The 26,848-nt window shown below is 42.5% G+C and overlaps 1 protein-coding gene across 2 annotated transcripts in view; it reads right to left on the bottom strand.

Annotated features, from left to right (window-relative positions):
* Positions 1-26,848, bottom strand: part of CUL3 (cullin 3) — a 2,974,786-nt gene that overhangs the window by 377,400 nt on the left and 2,570,538 nt on the right. For both annotated transcript variants that reach the window (XM_044070245.1, XM_044070246.1), the window contains exon 13: positions 25,292-25,426. In XM_044070245.1, the coding sequence (XP_043926180.1) occupies positions 25,292-25,426 (135 nt within the window). The remainder of the gene's footprint in view (positions 1-25,291; positions 25,427-26,848) is intronic.

Here is a 26,848-nt window from a genome sequence, read left to right as displayed (position 1 = left end):
CCACCAATTTAACACATTTTAACAATAAAAAGTATCCAACGAATCACGAACTGAGGACAAGAGGAATTTATTCACAAATGAATGTAAAGCGCTTTTCGTTGCTCGCAGTGTGAGCAACTTCTTCAGACAATTAAACACCAAACCAATTAACAATTTATACTCTCATCACTAAAAGCCCACGTGTTTAATACATCAATTGTGGGTTAAAGTGGTGGAGTTACATAAAAAATAAATAGATCATAATATCTTTTAAAACTATTTTAAAAGTATTTAAAAGTATACTTTAAAAGTGTACTATAAGAAATAATACCTTCTAATCAGCATGTATTTTTCTACAAAGGAATAATAATAATAATAAACTGAATCAACTCGCAAAAAACCTACTAACTGCATATGTTGTTGTATATGTATATGTAACTATATACACAGCTGTAAAGCCGGACAATTATCAATAAAAACAAGTCGGCTCCTACAATAGTGTTCAAAAGTAGTCTCTTTCAAGGAAAGGTTCCCACCAATAGGATTCTAGTCCTAACTTTTAAATTTCTGTAATTAAACTGTAAAGATGAACGCTATAAATCCTAAAAAATAGTAAAGTAGCCAGTAAGATATTATGTTTCAGTTACACTAACCACTATATATTAACTTATATATATATATGTATGTTTATTAATATGTAATGTATATTAAGTGTATATTGAATATAATACATTCAAAATCAGCTTAGAAAGTATTTTACATAGGTCACTATACAGTACACAGGGGGGGTGTAAAGGTACAGTTCTACACTAGTTATACTTATTTTCCTGTGTATAAGTGTGTGTTTTCTATATAATATATTGCAACCTTTATAAATTATAAAATAAATTATGAAATAACATAATCATTTGAACAAGTAAAAATAAATAGGTATGGAGATGTCATAATAATAACTATTTCATAATATATAGTTAACCACTAAACACAGTCTAGTATTGTAAGATTATCTTCATAGTGAAGTAAATGAGTACAAAATCAGACTATAAGAGCAAAAGTCAAAAAACAAAGTAATACTTAGTTCTTGTAGTAGTGTAGTACAGTATTCAGTAGGAAAAGTGTGACCATACTAACAAATAAGGATATTAGATAGTTATTTCCTATTCAAGCTCCTTAGTTTTAATAAACAGCTAATGTTACAGTGGTCATTTAGACCTGGGTAGACAAATGCATTGGTGCGCCATTGCCAAAATAGTTCTCTTTCCTCTAGTAACAAATTGTAAGGGCCACCTCTAATGCTGGTCTGAATCTGGTCCAATGCCATAAATTTAAAGTTGTGGCCTGGGTTTGCTAAGATATGTTTGACCAACGCATTATCTACTTTTCTATTTTGTATAGCGTATGTATGTTCATATACTCTTTCTTTGAAGTGCCTCTCAGTTTTTCCAATGTAGAAAGCTGTACATATTGTACAGGAAGCCACATACACTATAAGTTTAGAATGACAATTCATTTTATATTTCACTTGGTATTTTATGTTATTAATAACTATCTGTTCTCCACTAACCATGTGTTTACACATGTTACAGCTTTCACATATAGTCATATCTTTCTTCCTACTAAATTTTTTTGTATAGTTACCTTCTAAAATATTTTTCAAATTATTCCCTCTCCTGTATACTGTCGTAGGAAGTTCATCTAATTTGCAAGAAATACTTCTATCTTGCTGAATTAGGTTCCAGTTTTTAAGTAATAGTTTTTTAATAATATCGCTATCTAAGCTATATGTAGTTATGAAACTAAGTTTAAAAACGTTGTTAGGTTCCATTGTTTTCTCCAAAGTGTCTGCTTCTCGTAACAAATTATCCTGATTTGCCTTGAAAATTATGTCAACTCCTCTATCACCAGGCTGGTTTAAAATAGGTAATATAATGCCATTAGTTCTTTTATATCTCACTTCCTGGACTATCTCATCTACAAAATCACAAGGGTAGCCTCTTTCACAAAAGAAGTTTGTAAGAAGGTCGCATTCAAGCTCGAAATCACTAATATAAGTAGTCATACGAGCTGCTCGAATTAGCTGACCTTTCACAATACCTTTCTTTTGACTAGTCGGGTGAAGGCTAGTGTAATGGAGGTACGAATTGCAAAAAGTTGTTTTCCTGTGTATCTTAGAAAAATATTGGTTGTTAACATAGTCTTTGGATAAGTTCACATCCAAGTAATCTATAGAATGATGTTGAAAATTGGATGTGAATTTGAAAAATTCCGTAGTGTTATTAAGATAGTGTAAGAAATTAGCTGCTATACTAATGTCTCCTCTAAATAAAATGAAGATATCGTCAAGGAAGCGAGTGTAATACTTAATGTAGGGTGCCCATTCAGTATTTTTAAATATGTATTGATCTTCCCAGTAAGCCATAACTGTATTTGCTAAACTGGCCCCACAGGGTGAGCCCATTGCAACACCACATTTTTGCAAGTATAGTTTGTCATTAAATGTAAAAAAATTATTTGTCAAAATTATGTCAAGTAAGGTGGTTACTGCAAAGATTTCATTAGCTGGAGCTCCTTTTTTAATTAGGAAAAGACTGACCCATTCTATAGCTTCCAAGTGAGGGATTGACGTGTATAAGTTAATAACGTCAATGGTGACAAAATTATGGTCTTCTCTGTATATGATGTTATCTAGGTTCTTCAAAAAAGACCATGAATCTTTGCATACTTGGACTTCAGTTACTAAATATTTTTTGAGAATGTTGTCCACTAGTTTAGCTGACCCATATGTAATTGAGTCTCGTCCATCTATTAATGGTCTAAACGGTGGATCTAAGATGTTTTTGTGTATTTTTGGTGTTGCAAACATAACAGGGATTTTTGGCCAGTTAATAGTAATATACTGATAACTATGTATATCGATATATCCATCCATAAACAGGTCACTATAATAACCTTTAATCATTCTGTAGGCAGTGTTAACCTCGTTGATAGATACTTCTTTGTATGTATCGTTTGCTAGTATTTTTTCTACTCTGTCTACATAATCATAATTATCAAATAAAGTCAGCCCTCCACCTTTGTCAGGTTTAATAACTCTGATGTTAAGTGTTTTAAATGTGGACAGAGCTGATTTTTCATCTTCACTTATGTTCTTAAAATATTTTGGTTTCTTATAAATACCATTATATGAGCTGTTGTGTATACTACGCAAATCAAGTTCCATTATTTGTTCAAAAGTAGAGAGAGTAGGGTGTAATACTGGATTATATTCACTAACTACTTTAAGGGGCTCTTGTAAGACTGGTGAGTCACCCAACAGTATACTAAGGTTAAGTTTCCTTACAAACAATTTAAGGTCCTTAATAGATTGTACTAAGTCCATTCGGTTACTAGGGACAAAAGTAAGTCCCCTAGAAAACAATTCTACCAAAGAAGATTCAATGTCCACACATGAAAAATTATAGACCAAAAAGTCCTCTGCCTTGTTCTTAATAACTGCAGGTTTATTCACTCCTTGGACTATCTTTAGTTTGGTGAATGAACCATATTTGTTTTTTTGCTGTTGGTTTTGTTGGTTGTTAGAATTGTAGTTGTTAGCAAAATGTCTTTTGGGAATCGACCCCAGGTTCGGGTTGTCCTGATACTGATCTTTGGCTACATCGTATACAAGTTGGTCGCCCTGTTGTCCTCGGTTGTAGTTGACTTGTCATCCGTTTCTTAACCTACCAGCCCAAGTGTTGTTGTTCCTGTTTTGTCTATTCGTGGAGTTGTATGTGTCACAGTCAAGGCTACTGTCTTGGTCGTGAATAAATGAGTCCAGTGTTTCTGGGCCATTTGTTTTAATATCTGCAAGAGCAGTCTGTGATCCCGGTGGATTTGGGAATGCTTTTCCATTGTCGTAAGCGAACCTGTCTCTGCTAATTTTCTTAATTTTAGTGGCTTTTAACTTAGTTAAATGTTGCTCAATGGATGTAAACATTCTGTCATAGTCAAATCTATATCTGAGGAAGTCTTTATGATTAATAATGGAACCATTAATTTCTTCCACTTCCCTGGAAAGTTCAACAATCTGCAATCTATAGTGCTTAATAATGCACTCCATAAGTGCAAGCCCTTGTTCGTTAAAGAGCTTGCCTAATTCTAAATGAAAATCAGAATTTGCCACCAGTCCAGTTGGATAAGTAAAGTGTCTTAGCCCCTTAGGGACTATACGTAGCCTGCAGCATTCTTCGAAGTAATTAACTTCTAGCTGTAGTTTTTTTATTTTTAAGAGCTTAGAGTCTAACAGTTTTAAAGTGCTAGAAAGTGTGTTTAAACTAACCTCTTCCGTATCTGCGTTGGAAGCCGGTTGCTCCGTGTCACCTCTTTGATTAAAATTGATGTTGTTGGTATTAGTAATCCATTCTTTGAGTGCAGGAACTCCAATTAGCTCCCCAACGCTGTTGGAATTATTCCTTCCATTCGGGAGGGTTACAGGAACCGTGTTCAAGCTATTCCTGTCAGAGAAAGCCGGTTGCTCTGTTCGTTGTTTCCACTGTTGTTTCCGTTTAACTCTAAAGGCTGTCCATGAAGGCTAATGGCTGGCAGCAAGTTTGCAGTATTGCTAGTAGTCGGCAGCACTGGTGTAGCAACAATAGTTGTAGGTGTCCGTTGTCCAAGCGGGATGGAGTCGGATAAATTGCCCGTTTCTTGTGTTTGCGAGTTACTACAGTTTATCACGCTGAGTTGGGAGTCGAGGCGTGCAGAAAGCCTGTCAACCCTATCTGTTAGTACCAAAATAAGGGCTGTCAGGTTAACGTAGTCATCGTTAGAAGATTTTTTTGTATCAGTATTCAAGGAAGAAAAAATTACTTCCTCGTCCTCGCTGTGCTCGTTAGATGCCATAAACAAACTGAAACAGACCAAGTTGAAGAACAAACCACGTCAACAATAAAAAGTATCCAACGAATCACGAACTGAGGACAAGTGGAATTTATTCACAAATTAATGTAAAGCGCTTTTCGTTGCTCGCAGTGTGAGCAACTTCTTCAGACAATTAAACATATTTTATAGTGTTCATCTTTACAGTTTAATTACAGAAATGTAAAAGTTAGGACTAAAATCCTATTGGTGGGAACCTTTCCTTGAAAGAGACTACTTTTGAACACTATTGTAGGAGCCGACTTGTTTTTATTGATAATTGTCCGGCTTTACAGCTGTGTATATAGTTACATATACATATACAACAACATATGCAGTTAGTAGGTTTTTTGCGAGTTGATTCAGTTTATTATTATTATTATTATTATTCCTTTGTAGAAAAATACATGCTGATTAGAAGGTATTATTTCTTATAGTACACTTTTAAAGTATACTTTTAAATACTTTTAAAATAGTTTTAAAAGATATTATGATCTATTTATTTTTTATGTAACTCCACCACTTTAACCCACAATTGATGTATTAAACACGTGGGCTTTTAGTGATGAGAGTATAAATTGTTAATTGGTTTGGTGTTTAATTGTCTGAAGAAGTTGCTCACACTACGAGCAACGAAAAGCGCTTTACATTCATTTGTGAATAAATTCCTCTTGTCCTCAGTTCGTGATTTGTTGGATACTTTTTATTGTTGACGTGGTTTGTTCTTCAACTTGGTCAATTTAACACATTTCACTCAGTCAGTCCTCTTCACTAAAAATTAAACTGCCGTCCTCCCATTCAAACCCTCCTCTCCACACTCACAACTTTTTTTTCCCTTTCAGCCAGTACCAACTTCTACTATCAAAAAATAACTAAAAAACGCAGCTCCTGCAGCCAACAACTTACCAATCAAGTAGTGCAAAAGAGCCACAAACACACTAGCATATCCCGTCTCCATACTTAGTAACAAATCCATTATAGAAAAATGTGTCTCCTCTATCTGAGAGGAATATCACTTCACAACAATGCAAAAGGGTGGAACAGCCACTGACAACGTCAAATACCGACCCATAGCAATCCTATTCCCTCTCCAAAATATTAGAAAAATGCATCCATTTCCAACTCCTGACCTACCACACGAACAACAATCTTCTCTTACCCACACAGCATGGCTTTAAACCTCACCACAGCACAACTGCTCTGCTTAGCTTCACAGACACCACAAATGACGACAGAAACAATGGCAACCTAGTACCCTCCCCTCTTGTTAGATATGTCAAAAACATTCAACACAGTATCCCATGAATAAATAATCAGTAAACTAGCTTCCTTATCTCAGACATCTCTTTCTTGGTTCATCAGCCATCTCACTAACACAATGCAAGCTGTAAAATAGAAAAGAGATCAATCTTCTTTCCTACTGGTCACTGTTGATGTACCTCAAGGCTTAAATCTAGGCCCAGTTCAGTCTAACATATTCACAAACAACGTATATAAAGCCTGAAAAAGCACTTCCATAGTACAATATGCTGATGATGCCAGCATAATATGCTCAACCCCAAAACTCTCACTACTTCAGCAAATGATACAAAATTCCACTTCCTCCACTGATTCGTGGCTTTCAGCTAATCCTAAATGCCAAAAAAAAAAAAAAAACGAAAAAAAAAAAAATTAATGCTGCTCACTGCAAAATCTTTACCTACAATCTATTTTTGAATATTAACTCAACAACTATCATAGAAACTGTACTCAATTCAAAACTACTAGGTGGTATAATAGACAATAACCTAAAATTTGACGTACATATGATCAATCCATTAAAAAAAAAAGCTCTCTACCACGACAAACCTTGCCTCACAGACTCCTCTAGAAAAACCTTAGCATCTTCCTATCTTCTCCTCACTCCTTTATACATCACCCAAACTTACCAACCTACAATTTACCTTACTACACAAAATGGAAGCTTACTATAATAAAATGGCTCGACATACATTTAACATTTTAAAGTACTCACCACTGCATACCAATAAAAAATTACAGTGGCTAAAATTACCTAATCAGCTAACATTACTCACAGCTACTTAACACCCACACCACAGTACACAAAACCAACACCTACTCCTCTCTACAAAACACTTCCATCCACAATGCCTTTGCTCTTGTAAGAAAAGTTTACCAACTACCTTCAAATCCCACAACACAGCAGGGGACTCTCTCTACTCTTCCTATGTAAACAGAGTGGAACTCCATGGTCATCTCATAAAACAGGACTGCGGTTCAGCAAACTTTTGAGCATAAACTGAAAAACTACCTAAGCGCCTCCTGTCTGTTCTTGCTCACATCCTGGCTAATCTTTTCTCCTCAGCCCAGGAAACTGTTTAATCTCACCCCCTTTCATAAAACTGTTTTCCTTATCCACTTAACCAGCCTCTCATACCTCTAAAATCAACTAAAACCTCCCCTCTTTTCTTCAGTTCTACATCACCTCTACAACGCCTCCATTCTCTCATCTCCTCTTCCATTCCTTAATATCACTTATTTGTACATTAACCTCATATGCATTAAACTACTTGTATTAACAATTCTCTACTGTCTCACTGTCAGTTAATAATCTCACTGTCCCTATAATGTATCATACTGTCAATATTGTAAATACTGTACTACAACTATTTTTTTTATGTAAGAAACAATTGTGTGATACAGAGCTTTTCTCCCCATGCCTCTACTGCAAAATGCGTCTGTGTGCCCAGTCAGACTTTTCTGGTGAACAAAAGGCAATAAATAAATATATAAAGGTAATACCACCAAGCAGTGCTGGTCACTGTAGCTGAGGACTGGCACTTGAGGGACTGCTCATGCAGTATTCATTGGGTTTGCAAGGGTTGGCGGTTAGGCAAACAAAAAAATGTCAACAAAGACGACAACCCACTGGAAATACCCTGTGTATTTCTCCAGTCAAAGGAGAGTACAGTTGTTTAATTAAACTTACCATAACAGTAGACGTTTGAACAGATCAATGCTGTGTCATCCTAAGCTACATGGAGCATATCCTACCAGAGATAAAATGACAGCCTGGATTCCAAAGTTTTAGAGCACCTTCCATGCACCTCAAATGCTGTAGAATTTGAGGAGAGTGGTATAAAGACTGTGGTTAGGGAGCCAAAATCTCAGAGCTTTCTTTCTTCAGAATGAGGGAGGCTACAGCCCTGCCAGACATTTATGTATCAGAAGAAGAAACAAAGAACAAGAAAAAGAAAAAAAAACTCACATCCTTGCATGAAAAACAACAAAGAGGAGGAGGAAGGGAGGGCAGGCATTTGTATTGCAACAGTAATCTATTTGAATATCCACAGTTACCTGTTTTGACATAGATCACGTTTTCCTTACCTTAATAGGAAAGGGTTTTGTCTAGTAAATGTCGCATCCGTGTTGCCTGTGGATATCCAGTATGTGTGGAATACTATAGTCTGGTTCAAAGTAGACTCGGAAATCACATTAAACATAAAGGAAGTATTTGTTTTCAAAGCGCTCTTTGTGAAATAGGAGACAGGGTTCGAGCACTATGAAGGTATGAAGAGATGTCCATGTTGCATACTCCAGGAAGTCCCTGGTGGGGAATCCTCTGAGAAAAGCTGATGAGGTGGAGGCTGCTCTGGTAGAGTGAGTCCTGACCCCCCCCTTAGGGAGAGGTGTTGCTTGTAGCAGAAATGGATGCAGTGTGCCATCCATTTGGAAATGGTTTGTTTGGATATGCCTTTGCCCTCTGCTCCTGCAGAAAAGCTGACTAACAACTGATCAGGCTTTCTGAATGATTTAGTCCTGTCTAGATAGAATGAGTTGTCTGTGCACATCTAGAGAGTGCAGTATTCTTTCCCCCTTGTTCTGTGGGTTAGGGAAAAAGGTGGGCAAATTAATGGATTGGTTGAGAGCCACACTAGACATCACTTTGGGATGAAGGATGGATTAGTCCTGAGGGAGACCCTGTCAGCATGGAAAATGATGGACTCTACAGCCATTAATGCTTGTAGCTCAGACATTCTTCTTGCTGAAGTGATGGCTAGAAAACAAGGCAGTCTTCCACGAGAGAAACTTAAACTCTGCTGAAGCTGCTGGTTCAAAGGGGAGCAGGGTGAGTTTCTCCAACACAAAGTTTAGGTCCCAAGCTGGGGTAGGTGTTCTTCTGGATGGCCTTAAGTTGGTAGCCCCTCTAAGGAACTGTTTGATGAGAGGGTGTGAGAAAAGAAGTTGTTCAGTGCTGAAATGAGCAGAGATAGCAGAGGCATGAATTTTAATAGAGGAAAAGAATAGACCACTGTGCGTAGGTCAGCTAGGTAATCCAGGATGAGAGGTAGGGAGGGCTGTGCCATATCGGCTCCCTTAGCCTGGATCAAGGTGCAGAACCTTTTCCATTTGTCAGCATAAAACCTTCTAGTGCTAGGGTGTCTGGCCTCACGTATAACATCTAGAACCTGTTTACTGAGATTGGCAGCTTGTACCGTGGTCAGGGAATAAGTCAGGCTGCCAAACTGAGTCTGTAATTGGGGAAGCATGAATTCTCCTTCCCTCTGGGTGAGAAGCGTTGGGATCCAAGGGAGATGCCATGGTGGCAGAGGATACCAGTGCTGGCATGGCCAGTCTGGGGCAATCAGGATTGTCCTTGGTTTTTCCTCCCTTACTTTGAGCAGTACCCTGGTAATGAGAGGTAGTGGAGAAAATGCATAGACCGAGAGGTTGACCCACTGGAAGGATAGAGCATCCACATTTCAGGCCCTGTAGTGAAGCTCCCTGGTGCAGAACTTGCTGAGCTGATGATTGGAATGGGAAGCAAAGAGATCGACCTTCGGGGTGCCCCATTTAGGAGTTATAAGGGTGAAGGTTCTTTGGTTTAGCTGCCACTCATGTGGGTCCAGAAGATGTTTGCTCAAGTGGTCTGCCAGAGAGTTTAGAGAGCCTGGGAGGAATTGTGCTCACAGGTGTAGCTGCATGGCTGAGGATGTGCGCCAAATGGTCATGGCGAGCCTGTATAGAGGGTAGGAGTGAGTCCCTTCCCTGCTTGTTGATATACACATCACCGTGGTGTTGTCTGTTTTGATCAGTAGAGCCCCTGGGGAGAAAAGGGGTCTGAAAGCTGTCAATGTGTGCTGGACAGCTAACATCTCTTTTTGGTTGATGTGCAGATGTATTTGATGTGGGCTCCATTGGAACTGTATGCATCTGCCATTCAGGTGTGCACCCTAGACATAATCTGATGCATCTGTGGTGAGGGTCTGGCCAGCGTGGGATGGTGAGAAGGGTAGTCCCTTGTTGCGGTAGCATGCTGCTGCCCACCAAAGGAAATCTTTCCTTAGACAAGGTATCATTGGTATAAGAGTTTCCAGGTCTTGAGAGTGTTGACACCAAAGGCTTTTTAGGTACCACTGAAGTTTCCTCATATGCAGTCTTGCACATGGAATGAGTAGAATGCAGGAAGCCATGAACCCCACAGCTTGTAGGATTTTCCTTGCAGATAACTGGGGTCTGCTGGCTAGCTGAAAGTAGTAGGCCGTCTGGTAAGTTTGCTTTTCTGGTGTAAGGAATGGCATCTGGGATGCTGTGTCCAGGCTTGCTCCCAGGAATATAATTTTGTGGGTGGGTACTAGTTTGGATTTCTTTTCTTTGATAGTGTACCCTAGGGAGGTCAGTAGGTCCTTTACAAAGGCCAGGTGCTTGAGCAGCTTTTCTTGACTGTTTGCCTGAATTAGGCAGTCGTCTAAGTATAGGTAAATTTTAATATTTCTTTGCCTGCAAAAAGCAAAGGTGGGGGCCAGGCATTTTGTGAAAACTCTGGGCGCAGTAGATAAGCCAATGGGAAGTTCAGAGATCCGGCCCTGAAACGTAGACATTTCCTGCATGATTCCCTGACTGGGATGCATAGGTAGGCCACTTTTAAGTCTAGGGTGGCTAGCCAAGCATCCTTGGAGAGTATAGGTAGTAGTTGTTGGAGGGTGAGCATTTTGAATTTTATCATCACCGGGAAGATGTTTAGGATGGATAAATCGAGGACGGGGCACCACGTGCCCTATTTTCTGGGTACCAGGAAGAGCCTGGAGTAGAAACCTTGGCCTGCAGGAATGTGCTCTATTGCCTTCATGGAGAGCAGGGAAAGGACTTGCTTTTTGGCCAATGCCCACTGGTTCTGAGGTAGAACTGGGAACCCTTTTGGGGTTGGTAGAGGGTGGAAAGAAAATCTGTACCCCTGGGACAATATGTTGAGGACCCAGCGGTCGTTGGTAATGGTGGCCCAGGTGCTTGCGTGGAAGGAGAGATTTCCTCCCAGGGGCAAGTGCAGGTGGGCAGAGGGAGGGGGTGGAAGTGGAGCATCATTGTGAGTTCTTACTCTGAGGGGGTGGCTTTGCACTCCCTGGTTTAGAAGTGGAGGAACTCCATTGCTTTGATCTCTGCATTAACTGCGGCTTTTGGGGGGGGGGGTCTGCTTCCCCGGGGTTGGGGCTGAACTGACCTGGAGGAGGCAGTAAAGGACCAGTGCCTTGGAGGAGCAATGCCTACTGAACTGGGTGGCTGGACCTGCAGGAAATCCTTAACTGTCTGCATAGATTTAGCTTTTTCTTCCATCATTTTTAAGACCTCCTCTGCCTTGGTGGCAAATAAGTTGTGTTTGTGCAAGGGTGCATACAAGAGTTTAGATATGACATGGTCTGGCAAGGGCTATTCCTTAAGCCAAGCATGCCTTCCAACGACAGAACTGGTGACTGCTGCCCTGCAAGATGCTTCTAGGTTATCAAAACCACAGTGTAAGGTGTGCTTAGTTACTTGACTTGCCGAATGCATTAATTCTTGCAGCTCTTTGTTTTCTGCACAAGCCGGAAAAGTTGATATTTTTTGTTAGAGGAGTTCCATGGTATGCTGCTGAAATTTTAGCATATGGAACTGACAATTTAGTGCTCTAATAGCAAGAGTAGCAGAGGTGTACACTTTTTTACCCCATCTGTCTAATGCTCGGGAATCCCTATCTGAGGGGGTGGGATTCTTAGCAAAAGTTGCTTTAATTCATTTAGGCCCTTGGGAGATAACCTGAGGGTCAGCAGTAGGATTTTTGAAAATAAATTTGTGAGAGTCAGGGACTCTAACACCTTTCAGGTTTCCTGGTAGCAGGAGTGAGGGTGTCAGGAGTTAAACTAGATTCCATGAAAACATCATCCACAACATCCAGGACAGGAGGAATGGCCAAGGGTCGGTGCTGTGGAAGATCTAAAACTTCCCTGAGACTCTTTTTAGACTGAGGGTAGTCCAGACATTCCCACTGGAAATGCTCCCTTAAAGTAGGAAGGGTTTCCCCCAAAGGAAAAATCTTCGGGTGGAGATGCTGAAGGAATGGATTCCTCTGCATCAGAATCCTCATAAGCAGAGAGGGGTTGCATGTCTTCATGTTCAGAGGCATCAGAGTCATCGGACTCCTGTTCAGATACGACTACTGGGGACAAATCTCTTTTTCTTTTGGAAGGGGTAGCTTGGCTTCCCCTGATCAACATTATAAGGTCTTCCGCCATTTTAAGCATTTGAGACTGAGGCAAGAAAGCAGGTGCCTGAGATAGGGTCGTTGGTTTCTTGGGTGTGGTTCGTACCCTAAGCCTTAGAAACCCAGTAGTTTTCGAAAGAGCAGTAGATGCGAAAGAAGTCGTCGACTTGTGTCGAGAATCGGTAGTGCGAAGCACTTGCTTAGAAGCCGGTGCCTGCTCAGCGGCTTCGGACCCATCCAAGGTAGAGACAAAGTACAGTTGTGTACACTTACCATAAATGTAGATGTTCAAGTGTATTCACTCTTGTAGTCATTACATTTGGGTTATCTGCCTGCAAGTAGCCCTCAGCCAGCCTGAATATCAAAGTCTTGGATTCCTGTGTCGGATGCTGTCTCTTCTTCCATGACGTCAGGTTGTCAGGAGTATAAAACATGCAGCCGATGCCATTACATCAGTTTTTCTTGCCTCAGATGTCAGGTTCCCCCACAAGGGGAAGCAATTATATGATATGTTACACCTCCATCAAAAAGCAAATATACCAGAAAGCTTAAAACAAGAAGCAAAGGTAGAGCCAAGAGAAGTCAGGGGGTTGGAGGGAGGGTAACCAGGACTGCAACAGTGAATACACTCGAACATCCACATTTATGGTAAGTGTACACAACTGTACTACGTTCTTCGTGTTTCACTGTTGCAGTCATTACATTTGGGTTGATTCCCAAAGCAAAGGAAGGGAGGAGGAAGTTAAAGAGCATTAGGGTCAGCTATTAAGCCCTGCAAGACTGCAGTGGCAAAACCAGTTCTGGATTTAGAAAAAAATGGGCATGTGCTAATGCTTGTTGAAGGTATGTACAGAGCTCCAGGTAGCAGCTTCTAGAATGTCTCTGGTAGGGACTCCTCTGAGAAAGGCTGTAGAGGTAGATGCAGCCCTGGTGGAATGTGATCTTATCCCCTGTGGGGTAGGTTTTCCATGGTGCTTATAGCAGAAATGAATGCAATGGGTTATCCATTTAGAAATGGTTTGCTTTGAAATGGCCTTCCACTCAGCCCCTGCAGCAAAGCCAACTAGCAGCTGTTCAGATTTTCTGAGAGGCTTAGTCCTGTCCAAATAAAATCTAAGTTGTCTGTGCATGTCCAAGGAGTGCAGTATTCGTTTTCCTTTGTTTTGTGGATTAGGGAAAAAAGTAGGAAAATGAATGGACAGATATGGGGCCACGCTAGACACCACCTTGGGCATAAAGGAAGGATTGGTCCTAAGGGAAACCCTGTCTGCATGGAATATAATGAAGGGCTCCACTGCCATGAGGGCCTGTAATTCAGACACTCTTCTTGCTGAAGGAATGGCTAGAAGGAAGGCTGTTTTCCAAGAAAGAAATTTCAGCTCTGCAGTTGCAGCTGGTTCAAATGGAGGGAGAGTGAGCTTTTCCAATACAAAGTTAAGGTCCCAGGCTGGATTAGAGGCTCGCCGGGGGGGGGGTCTTAAATTTTTAGCCCCTCTGAGGAATTGCTTTAGCAGGGGATGAGAGAAGAGGGGGGAGGTTCAGTATTAAAATGTGCTGAAATGGCAGAGGCATAAATTTTAATTGACGAGAAGGATAGGCCCTTGTGGAGCATTTCTGTTAAGTACTGAAGAATTTGAGGTAAGCTGGGCACCGCTGTACCCATTCCCTGAGTCTGGCTCCAGGAAGAGTATCATTTCCACTTTTTAGCATAGGATTTTCTAGTACTAGGCCTCCTTGCTTCCAGAATGACATCTCGCACCTGCTTACTGAGGGATGCTATTGGAGAGCTGAAGGAATTAGCCAGGCTGCAAGGTTCAGGGTTTGAAGCTGAGGGCGCAGAATCTGGCCCGCCTGCTGGGACAGCAGGGAAGGTGTCTGAGGTAGGTGCCATAACTCCAGCAGTACCATACTGCGCAAGAGGGGGTACCAGTGCTGGCGAAGCCAGTCTGGTGCAATCAGTATTGTCCTTGGCTTGTCCTGTTTGATCTTTAGTAAAACTTTCGAGAGGAGAGGCAGAGGGGGAAAGGCATAAACTGAGAGGCTTCCCAGGTGAAGGACAGGGCATCCACTTTCCAAGCTTGTCTGTGGGGAGTCCTTCTGCAGAATTTGTCCAAATGGTAGTTCTGAGGGGAGGCAAACAGGTCTATCTCTGGGCTCCCACATTTGTTTCTCAAAATGCTGAATATCTTTGGTTCCAGTTTCCACTCGTGTGGGTCCATGAGATTTCTGTTTAGGTCATCCACCAGTGAATTTAGCTTGCCTGGCAGGAATTGAGCTTGTAGGTGCACTTGGTAGCTCAAGGCTGTGTTCCACACAGCCATGGCTAGTCTACAGAGAGGGTATGAGTGGGTTCCCCCCTGCTTGTTTATGTACCACATAACAGTGGTGTTGTCTGTCTTTACCAATAATTGTCCTGGAAGAATATGGTCCTTGAAGGCTGTCAGAGAATTATGTACAGCTAACATTTCTTTTTGATTAATATGCAGGTGCATTTGACTTGGGTTCCATTTGCCCTGAATTCACTGCCCTGCCAAGTGAGCCCGCCATGCATAGTCTGATGCATCTGTTAGGGTTTGGGCAGCAGGGGGTATGGCAGTCCCTTGTTGTGGTAGCAGGCCTCTGCCCACCAAAGGAACTCTGTCTTTATACAAGGAATGATAGGAATCATTGATTCCAGGTACTGAGAATGTTGACACCATAGGCTTTTTAGATACTATTGTAGTTTCCTCATATGCAGTCTTGCATATGGAATTAGTAGGCTGCAAGAGGCCATGAACCCCAGGGCTTGCAGTATTTTCCTTGCAGATAGCTGGGGTCTTTGTGGCCAGTAGTTTGAAGCAGGCTGTCGAACTTGTTTCTCTGGCGTGAGGTAGGCCATCTGGGAAATTGTGTTCAAGCTTGCTCTGAGGAATACAATTTGTTGGCAGGGTACTACGTGAGACTTTTCGTTTACGGTGTACTCCAGTGAGGTTAGCAGTTTCTTTACAAACGCCAAATGATTTAACAGTATGTCCTGGCTTTCTGCCTGAATTAGACTATCGTCCAGCTATGGGTATATTTGAATACTTCTTTGCCTGCTGAATGCAATGACTGGAGCTAGGCACTTTGTGAATATCCTGGGCGTAGTAGATAAGCCAAAGGGAAGTGCAGAGAATTGATAGTGCATGGAGCCTGCTCTGATATGTAGGTATTTTCTGCAAGATTCCCTTATTAGGATGTGCAGGTAAGCTTCCTTTAAGTCCAACGTTGCCAACCAGGCATTTTTGCTTAGCATGGAAAGCAGCTGATGAAGAGTTAGCATTATGAATTTTGGAATTACCAAAAAGGTGTTTAGGATAGACAGGTCCAGGACAGGACGCCAGGAGTTGTCTTTTCAGGGTACCAGGAAATGTCTGGAGTAAAAAACCTTGTTCCCATTCCTCTGCTGGGACAGGTTGAATAGCCCTGATACTTAGAAGAGAGAGAGAACCTGCTGTTGAGCCTCTGCCCACTGATTTGGGGGTAGGTCTGGCCAACCGTTTGGGGTTGGTAAGGTGTGGAAGTGGAATATGTAACCTTGGGAAACTATATTTAAAACCCATTTGTCTTGGGTAATGAGTTCCCAGTTTTTTGCATGCAGGGCGTTCTTTCCTCCTAAAGGAGCAGTCAGTTGAGCAGGGCTTGGAAGATTTAAGGTCAAGTAATTTTGACAGTTTACCACAGGGGGGTGTCTTACTACTTCCAGCTTTGGAAGTGGGAGCCCCCCACTGCTTAGGCCTGTGAGTACCTTGAGACTGTAGCCTAGGTGGTTTACTGTTCCTGGGTTTGGACTGAGAAGGCCTGGAAGTGACAGGAAAGGACCAATTCTTAGAAGGCCAATGCCTACTAAATCTGGGAGGCTGTACTTGGAGGAAATCTTTAACAGTTTGCATAGATTTAGCTTTTTCCTCCATCTTTTTAAATACAATTTCTGCTTTGTTGCCAAACAGGCTGTCTTGGTTTAAGGGAGCATCCAGTAATTTAGCTTTAACATGACCTGGCAAAGTTTGCTCCTTAAGCCAAGCATGCCTTCTAAGAACAGACCCAGTGACAGCAGCCCTGCAAGATGCCTCTAAGGAGTCAAAACCACACTGCAAAGTGTGTTTACCAACTTGTTCACCAGAATGCATTAAATCCTGTAATTCTTTATTTTCATCACAGTCAGAAATAAACATAATTTTCTGTTTAAGTAATCCAATAACATGCTGCTGATAATTTAACATATGAAACTGGCAGTTTAAGGCACTAACGGCCAAAGTAGCAGAAGTGTATACCTTCTTACCCCATCTGTCCAGGGCCCTGGAATCTCTATCAGAGGGGGGTAGGGTTTTTGGCAGTAGTAGCCTTAATGCCTTTGGGTCCCTGTGAAATGGTCTCTGGGTCAGCAGTAGGATTCTTAAAGAGGAACTTGTGAGAGTCAGGTACTCTGTAATACCTGTCAGGTTTCCTGGGAGCCGGAGGTGAAGTACCTGGGGCCAGGCTACATTCCAAGAAGGCATCATCGACAATGTCCAGTACAGGAGGGACAGCTAAAGGCCTGTGTTGAGGTAGGACTAAGAATTCCCTAAGCCTCTTTTTGGAGTCAGAGTAATCCTGGCTTTCCCAGCATAAATTATCCCTAAGAGTGTGCAATGTTTCACCAAAAGAGAAATCTTCTGGAGGGGAAGCAGAGGGAAAGGAGTCCTCTGCATCAGAATCCTCATAGGTAGAGAAGGGCAAATCCTGGTCATCAGAAGAAACAGAAATGTCAGAATCCTGATCAGAAGAATCAGAAGGAAAGTCAGCTCTAGGTCTCTTAGAGGGTGAAGGCTGGCTTCCCCTAATTAAAGTAATAAGGTCTTCAGCCATTCTTATTTTTTTTTTTTAGGCACATGGGCTTGACTATGCGGTTTGGACGTCTGTTTCCTAGGTGTGGATCGAGTTTTAGACCTTGAAGAAGAAGATGGCATCGGTTTGATATGCAAGTCAGTAGGCCTGAATATATCTTGAGAAGCCGGTGCCTGCACAGCGGCTCCAGACCCATCCAAGATAGAGACATCCACAGGTTCCATAGTCGAAGAAGCATCTAGCGGCATACCGGACTCTGAATTGGTCTCAGTAGAGGCCTGCGAATCTGAAGTAGTGGGTATCAGGGGCTGCGAAAGCGCCTCACTGAGTACCGGCGAACTGGCGACTAGCTTAACAGAAGCGTCATCAGCAGCTTTGGACCTATGCGGTCTACCTTAAACTTTACGTTTTTTCAGAATGTCGGTCGTCGGATGGCTTACTGAAGCCATTTCTGGAAAATTAAACAGAGTACCAAAATAGTTTGATGCAAAAATGAACCGATGATGAATAGTTCGAGGATTGAATAAGGCACAAAACCGACAGCGAGGGACATCGTGGTCTGGGCCTAAGCAAGGAATGCAGTACGAATGAAAATCTTTATGAGATATTTGCTTTCCACAAGTAATACAATTAACTTTTACTGACATCGGTTTAAAACAAGAAAAAGGATCCCCAATGGGGTACTTAGCTTTTTTGAAGACTTCGGTTCTGAAACTCAAAAATAAGAAGGTATGTACTCACCATAACGTTCCATGTGAGTTGTTCCATCTCGCCTTCATTCTTCACTGATGGATTCGGAGCCGATCCATCGGCTCCAACACGGCCTTTAGCAAAGTTCAAGGTTTACCAGCAGCTCGAGACCAAGCCCCTTATCCCATGATGCACTGCTGGAATTACCTCAGATCCTGTTTGCTGCATGTACCATATCCCTGTGAGAGAACTACTCTCCCAAGAGAGAGAAGGACTGAATAACCAGGATGAGATCAGCCTCTAGGTCAACTATCAGCCAGGTGGGGGATGGAGGGAGGGACGTAAGAATGAAGGCAAGATGGAACAACTCACATGGAACGTTATGGTGAGTACATAACTTCTTAATGTGAAGTTCTTCAATCTCGCCGTTCATTCTTCACTGATGGGTAGCGTCCCTAGCACCCTGAATCTCAGGTGGCTCATGGGAGTACATTCTTTAGGACCGTAGACCCAAAGGAAGCCCTGTCCCTAGAGGCCTTATAAACTTTGTAATGAGTGATAAAGGTATGAGGTTTAGACCAAGTGGCTGCAGCACAAATGTTATCAAGGAGTAATTTGGCTTGAAATGCAGAAGATGTAGAAACTGCTATGGTAGAATGAGCTTTAATCTTGTGCAGTAAGGGCATATTAGCAGCTGAATAAACAAAAGTGATACAGTCAGAGCCATTTTGAAAGTGCTGTTTTAGCCATTGGACTACCTTTTCTGGCTTAAGAGAAAGACACAAAGAGCTGGTCTGATTTTCTAACATCTTTTGTTCTGTCCAAATAACATCTGAGCAGTCTGTGAACATCAAGTTTGTGCAGCATATACTCTAATTTGTTGGAATAATTAGGGAAGAAGACTGGCAACTCAATGACTTGGTTGATATTGGATTCAGAACAAACGGGCAAAAAAGAGGGGTTTGTCCTAAGAGATACTCTATCAGCATGAAAAATCAAATAAGGAGGGCTGATAGATAAGGCTTGAAAGTTCTGACACTCTGCAGGCAGAAGTAATAGCCACCAGAAATATGGCTTTCCATGATAAAGATTTGAGATCACAAGATGATGCTGGTTCAAACAGGGGAAGAATCATGCGAGACAGCATAAAGTTTAGATTCCAAGGAGAATAAGGAGTTTTCACTGGAGGCGTCATGTGGAAGGTCCCTTTGAGAAAGGCCTTGGACAACTTGTGGGACATTATGTTTAGCCCATCCACTCCAACATGAAAGTAGATATAGCAGCCAACTGGACCCTAACTGTAGCAGCTGCAGCTCCATTAAAAATAATAGTCAAGAATTCTAAAATGGACTGCAAGGGGGCTTGATAAGGATCAATGTTCTGCTTAGAAGCCCACTTACTAAAATATAGTCTCCTGCTGGACGGTTTATGAGACGACAAGAGGATCTGTCTGGTCTCATCAGACAGATCATGAAGCTTGGCTATGATGGGAACTGGAGCAGCCAAGCTGTAAGCTTCAGTGACTGCAATGAGGGATGGAGGTCCCCCGAGGGCCCAGACGGATGTGTCAGGAGGTCTGGAACTGGCTCCAGAATCCATGGATCCTCCATTAGATGAGGATGAAGGAATGGGAACCAAATTTGCCAAGGCCAATGTGGGGCTATGAAGATGACAGTCCTTCCCAGCAACACTGCTTTCTGTAGAAGTCTGTTTTAAGAGGGATTGGAGGGAATGCCTAGAGGAGACCCGGAGGCCAATCATGTACGAGCGCTTCTCTCGTGGGTTCTCCTGGAGAGGGGATCAGGGCAAAGTAGCTTCCGCATTTCGTGTTGACGTGACTGGCAAAAAGATTGCAGCAAGGCTGGCCCCATTTGCGGAAAATCTTGTCCGCAATCTCTTGTTTGAGGTACCACTCATGTGGCAACAGAATTGCCCTGCTCAGTTTGTCTGCTATCACACTGGATCTCCCCGGGATGTGCGTTGCCAACAGAAAGTGCTGGGAGGGGACAGCCCACTGCCAAACTCTGAGGGCTTATCAGCAAAGGGGGCAAGACTTGGCCCCGCCTTGCTTGTTCAAATACCAGACTACCGACATGTTGTCTGTCTGAACTGCAATCGTCCCTAGAGGAAGAGAGTCCTGAAAGTACTGCAATGCCAGAAGTACTGCTCTCATCTCCAGGACACTGACATGCAGGTGTGATTCTTGATCTGTCCATGTGCCTTGGGTGGTCATTCCCTGAAAATGCCCCCCCCCCCCAATCAGGGAAGCATCTGCGGTCACAGTGGCTACTGGAGGGGGGGTAGAATAAAGGGACGTCCTATGGTTACATGAAGAGACATCAACCACCACTGGAGATCTCTCTTGCAAGAGTTTGTAATCAAAATCATATGACTCATTGCAAGTTCCTGATAGGACCATTGGGTGAACAGCAGCCACTGAAGAATCCGCATATGCATCCTTGCTAAAGGTATGGCCAAGATCGCTGCAGCCATCAAACCTAATACTTTTAAGACTTCTGCGGCTGGTGCTCTGTCCTTTGACACCAGTGATTTGACATGCTGGCAAAGGAGAAAAACCTTCTCGGTTGGTTGTCATAGTGTGGTGGTTGAAGTGTCTAACTCTGCCCCTATAAAGACAATATGCTGTGATGGCGACCAAGGCAGATTTTTCTGAGCTGACTGTAATGGCTAAGTGATGGCAGAGTGTTAGAGTGTATTCTCTTGCTTGAATAAGTTGATGAGTGGTGCTGGAGGTAAGGAGCCAATCGTCTAGGTACGGAAACACCTGGAATCCTAGATGACTCAGATAAGCCGTGACCACTGCCATGCATTTGGTGAACACTCTGGGGGCTGTAGTGAGACCAAAGGGCAGGGCTCGAAACTGATAATGACTGGCTCCCAGCTGGAAACGCAAATGATCTCTGGATGGCCTGGCCATTTTTATGGGGTAGTACGCATCCTTGAGATCTATCGAGCACATCCAATTGTCTTTCCCTAAAAAGGGTAGTATCGACTGAAGCGTGACCATCTGGAACTTCTCTTTCTTTACAAATTGGTTGAGTCTGTTGAGGTCCAAAATAGGTCTCCAGTCCCCTGTCTTCTTTGGAAACAAAAAGAATCTTGAGTAAGCTCCAAATCCTATTTGGTCTGCTAGGACTGGCAGGATGACTCTTTTTCTAGCAACTTGCAGACCTCTACAGTTGCTTGATCCCTGTAACTGAGTGGAACGTCCGTGATTCTTCTTGGGGGCGTAGGTTGGGTGAAGAATGGTATGAAATACCCTCTGGAAATAATGCTTTGGACCCAGCTGTAGTTTGTTATATCTTGCCAGGCATCTGGGTATAAAGACAAGCGACCCCCGACTGCCTCCACAGCAGGACAATCGGGTCTCCCTTCAGGAGCACTGATAGGGTTGACCAGAGAAGTGATCTCTGTCACCCTGGTGTTGCGAATCCCCTCTGCCGTGAGGGCGGCATCTTCCATTGTTATCCATCCTCTGCCCCTAGAGGGGGGTTGACCACGTGTGTCCTGAAAGGCTCCTTGGGCTTTTCGGAACCACATTTTCCCTCCCCGCTGGCCTTTGGGGTAAGGCAGAGTAGGGGTGGAGAAACAGACTCCTACGGCAGACAGAGTCTTTCCCTCCTGCTCACACCTGGTAAGGGTTTCCTTCACTTTGGGCCCAAAAGAGAGATGAGCCTTCAAACGGGGTGTTGACAAATGAAGACTTAAAGGGCTCCATGAAGGAACACAAGCGCATCCAGGAATGTTGTCTTAGCGCAACTCCTGTACCCGCTGCTCTACTCGTCCCATAAGCTGCATATATGAGATGCATGGACGAGTTCACGATGGAGTTAAGGGTAGCAAGCTGGGCGGCAACTTTGTCAGAAGCCCCTGCAACTACAGTACCCTGAAGAGTACCTCCCAACTCCTTAAGGAGATCTCTTTGCAGTCTGGTGAAGTGGGTCAAACAGTTCAGGGATCGGAGTGTAAAAGTCGAACTAAACATGCGTTTCCCATAATGATCCATGATCCTGGACTCTCTGTTAGAGGATGGATCGTCGAGGAAGTCTCAGACATTTCCTTCTTGGTGGCCGCTTCCACCACCATGGCATTAACAGGGACTCCCTTGGACAAAAGATTTTTACCTACAGGTGCAGAAATGAACTTGTTGGGCCTCCGAGGAACAGGCTCCATGGAGTTCGGTGACTACCACACCCTTCGAGAGACCAGCTTGCATGAGCTCATCGAAGGGCGGAGACACCCAAGAGGTGGAAGGTTGAGACACGAAAGCTTTCAGGAGAACTGACTCGTCCTCAATACGGCTTTTGGACTGCCAATAACCCCTCTGCCTAAGGATCTCAAGTATCAACACAAAGGAGATATCCTCAGAGGGGGATCGAGGGGACTCTTCTGACTCATCCAAATCCGTATCAGATGTCAACGACTCCTGTGGGGAGTCCAAGTGTCCCCTCTTACACAATCTCTTCCTGGGGGCCTCCTCAGTGAGAGCCTCTGGGGAGGTCTCAGAAGAGCAAGGGGTGCCCTGTGGGGCTACCTGAGGCTCAAGGCCTCTACGCTTGGCCTGGACGATGGAGGCAGAAGAGGACACAGGCACTTTGGGGGAAGAAGAGGCCAGACCTGATGTCGAAGAGGTCGTTGGGGACAAGGCTCTCCTCATGGCTTCAAAGTCATCACAGCTGCGATGAGGAGTCGTCGACAGATCCGAGGGAACCGCCATCCCCTCCCAAACCGAGGCCGTGGGCTCCGAGCTAGAGGTAGGAGCTGAGCTCATCCGAGCAGAGGCTCCGAGAGGAAGAGTCAGCACTGACAATTCGGTGCGACTATCCTCCCCGGACCCAACAGGAGAGTGTCGGCCCCTAGAGTCCACGGTCGGCACAGAGGACGTCAGAGTAGATGGAACCGATGACACCGGGGCAGGTCTCGGCTCCAAAGGCTCCACGAACAGCAGGTTGGCCCGCTCCAGCTTCCGAAGATCCAGTACGGCTCGGAAGAGGAGCAGTCAAATCCGGGATTGTGGTCTTCGGTTCCGATGCTGGGATCGGAGTCAACAACAATATGGCAAGGCCTGGTACCCGTAAGAGCTTCTGCATGAATCTGTCCATATCCAAATCCGAGAGGCTGACAGAAGACCTAGAGGAGAGCACCGAAGGTGCCGATTGGAGGAGAGGAGAAAAAGGCCTCTCAGAGACCGGCTCCAAGACAGTGGGCCGGCTCCGATAACTGTGGAGCCGAAGTCCCGGAATCCTCCACTTTCTTAGACTTTTAGATGCCCTGGAATCAGTAGATGATTTTGATGATTTAGAGGACTTGCTGGCCCTTATCCTGGGTCAGACAAAGCTTCAAGTAAAAGGATGCTTCAGCAAACCACGATCCACAGGCTTCCTTTTCCTCTCTAAAAGAACCCTTGAAGAAAATGAATGGCAAATGCTACAGGACTCCTGTAAAAGTGCACCAAACCCAAACAATACACACACTGAACATGCCCATCAGTGAGAGACATCTTTTGTCCGCAGTCTGGACATTTTTTGAATCCAGACTTTGGGTGCTTGTCTTTTTCCTCAGACATTTTAAGCAATATACAGACTAGAAGAAAGACAAGATAAGGCTACTAACAACCAAACACCGTTTAACAAATGGCCGAGAAAAAAGGCCAACAGTATAATATAGCCTAAAAGTTAAAGCTATCCTTAGGCTCAACTGAATACAAAACACACTCTACAATGGCCTGAGAAAGAAAGGCCAACTCTAAGCAAAGTGAAACAGCACTCTATCTACACTATGAACACTATAGCAATGTAATGAAACACACACACACACACTGAAAACTAGGCCTAACATGAGGCCTCTACAAATATAATAAACTACGAAGCACCAAGGGAATAGGTCCTAAAGACACAACTACAGGGCTATATATATATATATATATATATATATATATATATATATATATATATATATAGAGTAATTATCTATAAGAGATAAAAAAGTTTTGAAAAAGACTTGCAAATAGCGATTTTGTTTCAAAAAAGGCTCGAGCGAACTGGAACCCCTGAGATCTGTGCAGCGGCAAACTACATCTGAGATAATTCCAGCAGTGCATCATGGGATAAGGGGATTGGTCTCAAGCTAATGGTAAACCTTGAGCTATGCTAATGGCCATGTCAGAGCCCATGGATTGGCTTAGAACTCATCAGTGAAGAATGAACGGCGAGATTGAACTTCACATCGAAAATTTCAGGAGTCGACCTACCAGCACTTGCGAACTGCTTCTGCTTCGGGCACTGCACGGCAAGAAAGACTGATGTAATGGTGTTGGCTGCATGCTTTATACCCCTGACTACCTGACGTCATGGAAGAAGAGACAGCAACTGACGCAGGACCCAAGACTTTGATAATCAGGCCAGCTGAGGAGTACCTGCAAGCAGATAACCCAAATGTAATGACTACCAACAGTGAAAACACGAAGAACATCATGCCACCCACCTTGGCAGTTGTGTTAAATCCCATACAAAAAAGCCTGATACAAAATGTATTAGATAAAGAATATATATGTGATATATTTTAACAGAAAGTATATACCTTTTATTGGGAAAAAAATGGAAGGTCATCCCCAGTGGGGTACTTAAGCATTCAACTTTGTGAAAAGTCATTTCAAAGTTGCATGAGAGAGTGCTCTTCAACTGCAAGAAAGGGTTGCAATTGTGATGTCCTAACCACTGGAGACGAGAAGATGCCCTAAAGCTTTGGTCACAGGTCAGTCATTTGATTCTTAGCAGCATATGTCCAATACAGTTTAGGTTAACTCAGCAGTGACCTGCTGATGAACACAGGTCCTGTACCTGCATGTCTCCTGCAGGGCAACTCCTACTTTGGGAGCTGTGATGGACCCTTCACTGGATGGAACAATATCTAGTTAGTTCAATGAATCATAACAGGTTGAGCAAAGCCATTCTGGCCCACTATGACCTTAAAACAATTAATGCAAAATCAATTTGGCACAGGAGGTTACAAAATGTAAAATAATTTATTTTGCCAACAATAACCACCACAAAAATGAAATTTGTCCTCTGCCCACTTTCCACATGCACAATTTGAAATTCTTGCAAAAAACATGAAAAAACTAGGATTTTTGTGAAAAACAAAAGTCTGGCAACCATGTCCCACCCCAAGCAAGGAACAAAATGAGACTATAAAGATACGTACACAAAAGAATATTGTGAATGGTTTTAAAAGTAGTAAATGTGGAAAGCTTCAGTTTAAACAGAACAATTCTGACATACAGATGCAATGCTAACAATCGATAAACTATGACTAGTGCTAAGCATTTAAGAAATACATTTATACCTCAAATGTGTACTTTTCTCTGTTGTTAAACAGCATTAAAATGGTCATCTGGAACGTAGATACTTGCAATATGTGCTTCCTTGTATTTGAACCGGTTACTTGTGCTCCACCCACTCCAACCTCAGATCCATCTTCCTGTTTCAAGAAATAAGTGCAAGACGAATAGTAAATATAATAAAAACATGAGAAGCAAATAAAAATAGTAACATCTTGTTATCAAATAGATACAAGATCCTGAAAATGCAGTCAGTGCACGCATAATTTCACACTAATGCTTACCACAACTGATGAAAGGGGGATAAATTTCTTCCAACCTGAACAAGAATAGAGACTTTGGTCATTCTTCTTGACTGTCCTTGATTTTGCCTGATGTACTTGCCCTGACACTTGTAAAAGTTTAGATTTTCTTGTAAATCACAGGGTATTAAAGTCAGGCAGCAATGTCAGGCAGCAATGACAGACAATGGAGTTTCATTCTAATTATTCCTTTAAAAATGCATTTTCTTGCAAAACATTTTTTTTATTTTTTTTTAATTAATCAGAATACTATTTAAAAATTACAACTGATTTTGGGCCTTTGCAACCCCATTATTTTTGGCTTTGTTCAGAATTTCTTAGCAAGGAAATGGAGAAGTACGATCTGGTCTCCAGAAGGACACTATTACAGTGTAGGTAAATGAAAAATCTGCCTCTGAAAAACTCTGCTCAGAGTATAAAATTAATCTTAATTTACTTAAGTAAATATCCACCCTAATTCAGCACAACACTGTGTATATTTGAACTAATGGAAAATCAAATTAATGTGGACCACAACTACAAACCAATGAACTACTCAAGTGAAAGTTGCAGGACAGCATAAACTGCCACTGATCAACTACAGGATGTTTAATGCAATAGAAGATACTAAAGAAGCAGAAAAATCATTTTACGTGGGGTAAGGACTACCTGCACCCTCATACTCACTCCAAACAACCCTATGACCAAAATAATTTGGGGAAAATTCACTACAAATTAATCCCTCCTCCCAGAGACCTTGCAATTTGTTATAAATTAATTTTGAAGAAATGTGAGCATGAATATATGGAAGTGCAGAGGGGCTTGTCCCCACGTATAAGAATACTTCCTAACAACTTAATAGGTTTGAAGTTGAGCACGAATACAGCTACTCTTCTTTGGCTAGTTGACTGGGCAAAACACTGAGGACAGAGGTGGATTAATGGCATGTTGAGCCTCGGGCTGTTTTAAAACCAGTTCCCATGCACACATTTTTCTTACCATGTATAAATCCATGCCTTCTTTTGGATTCACCTAATTGTTTTAAATTATATTCTTTATTTAATACAGCAACATTTGCGAGACTGTTTTAAATTTGTAGATTTGAACACTTTTCTTCAGAATGAAGAAAAAATTAACCAATGACGACAAAAGTATCCATCCAGTAAGCAGTGAAATAGAACATATCAACCAATAATGACAAGGATCAATTTCAGAAAATTTTAACCATTAAAGGCCACTCACTGCTATCATTACAATCCACCAATATCCATAGTCTTCAAT

Source organism: Protopterus annectens, chromosome 4.part1 (assembly GCF_019279795.1).
Source record: "Protopterus annectens isolate FY-2018-M chromosome 4.part1, PAN1.0, whole genome shotgun sequence".
Classification (NCBI taxonomy): domain Eukaryota; kingdom Metazoa; phylum Chordata; order Ceratodontiformes; family Protopteridae; genus Protopterus; species Protopterus annectens.
Note: the sequence above shows the minus strand (reverse complement) of the source record. Positions and strands in the feature narration are given on the sequence as shown.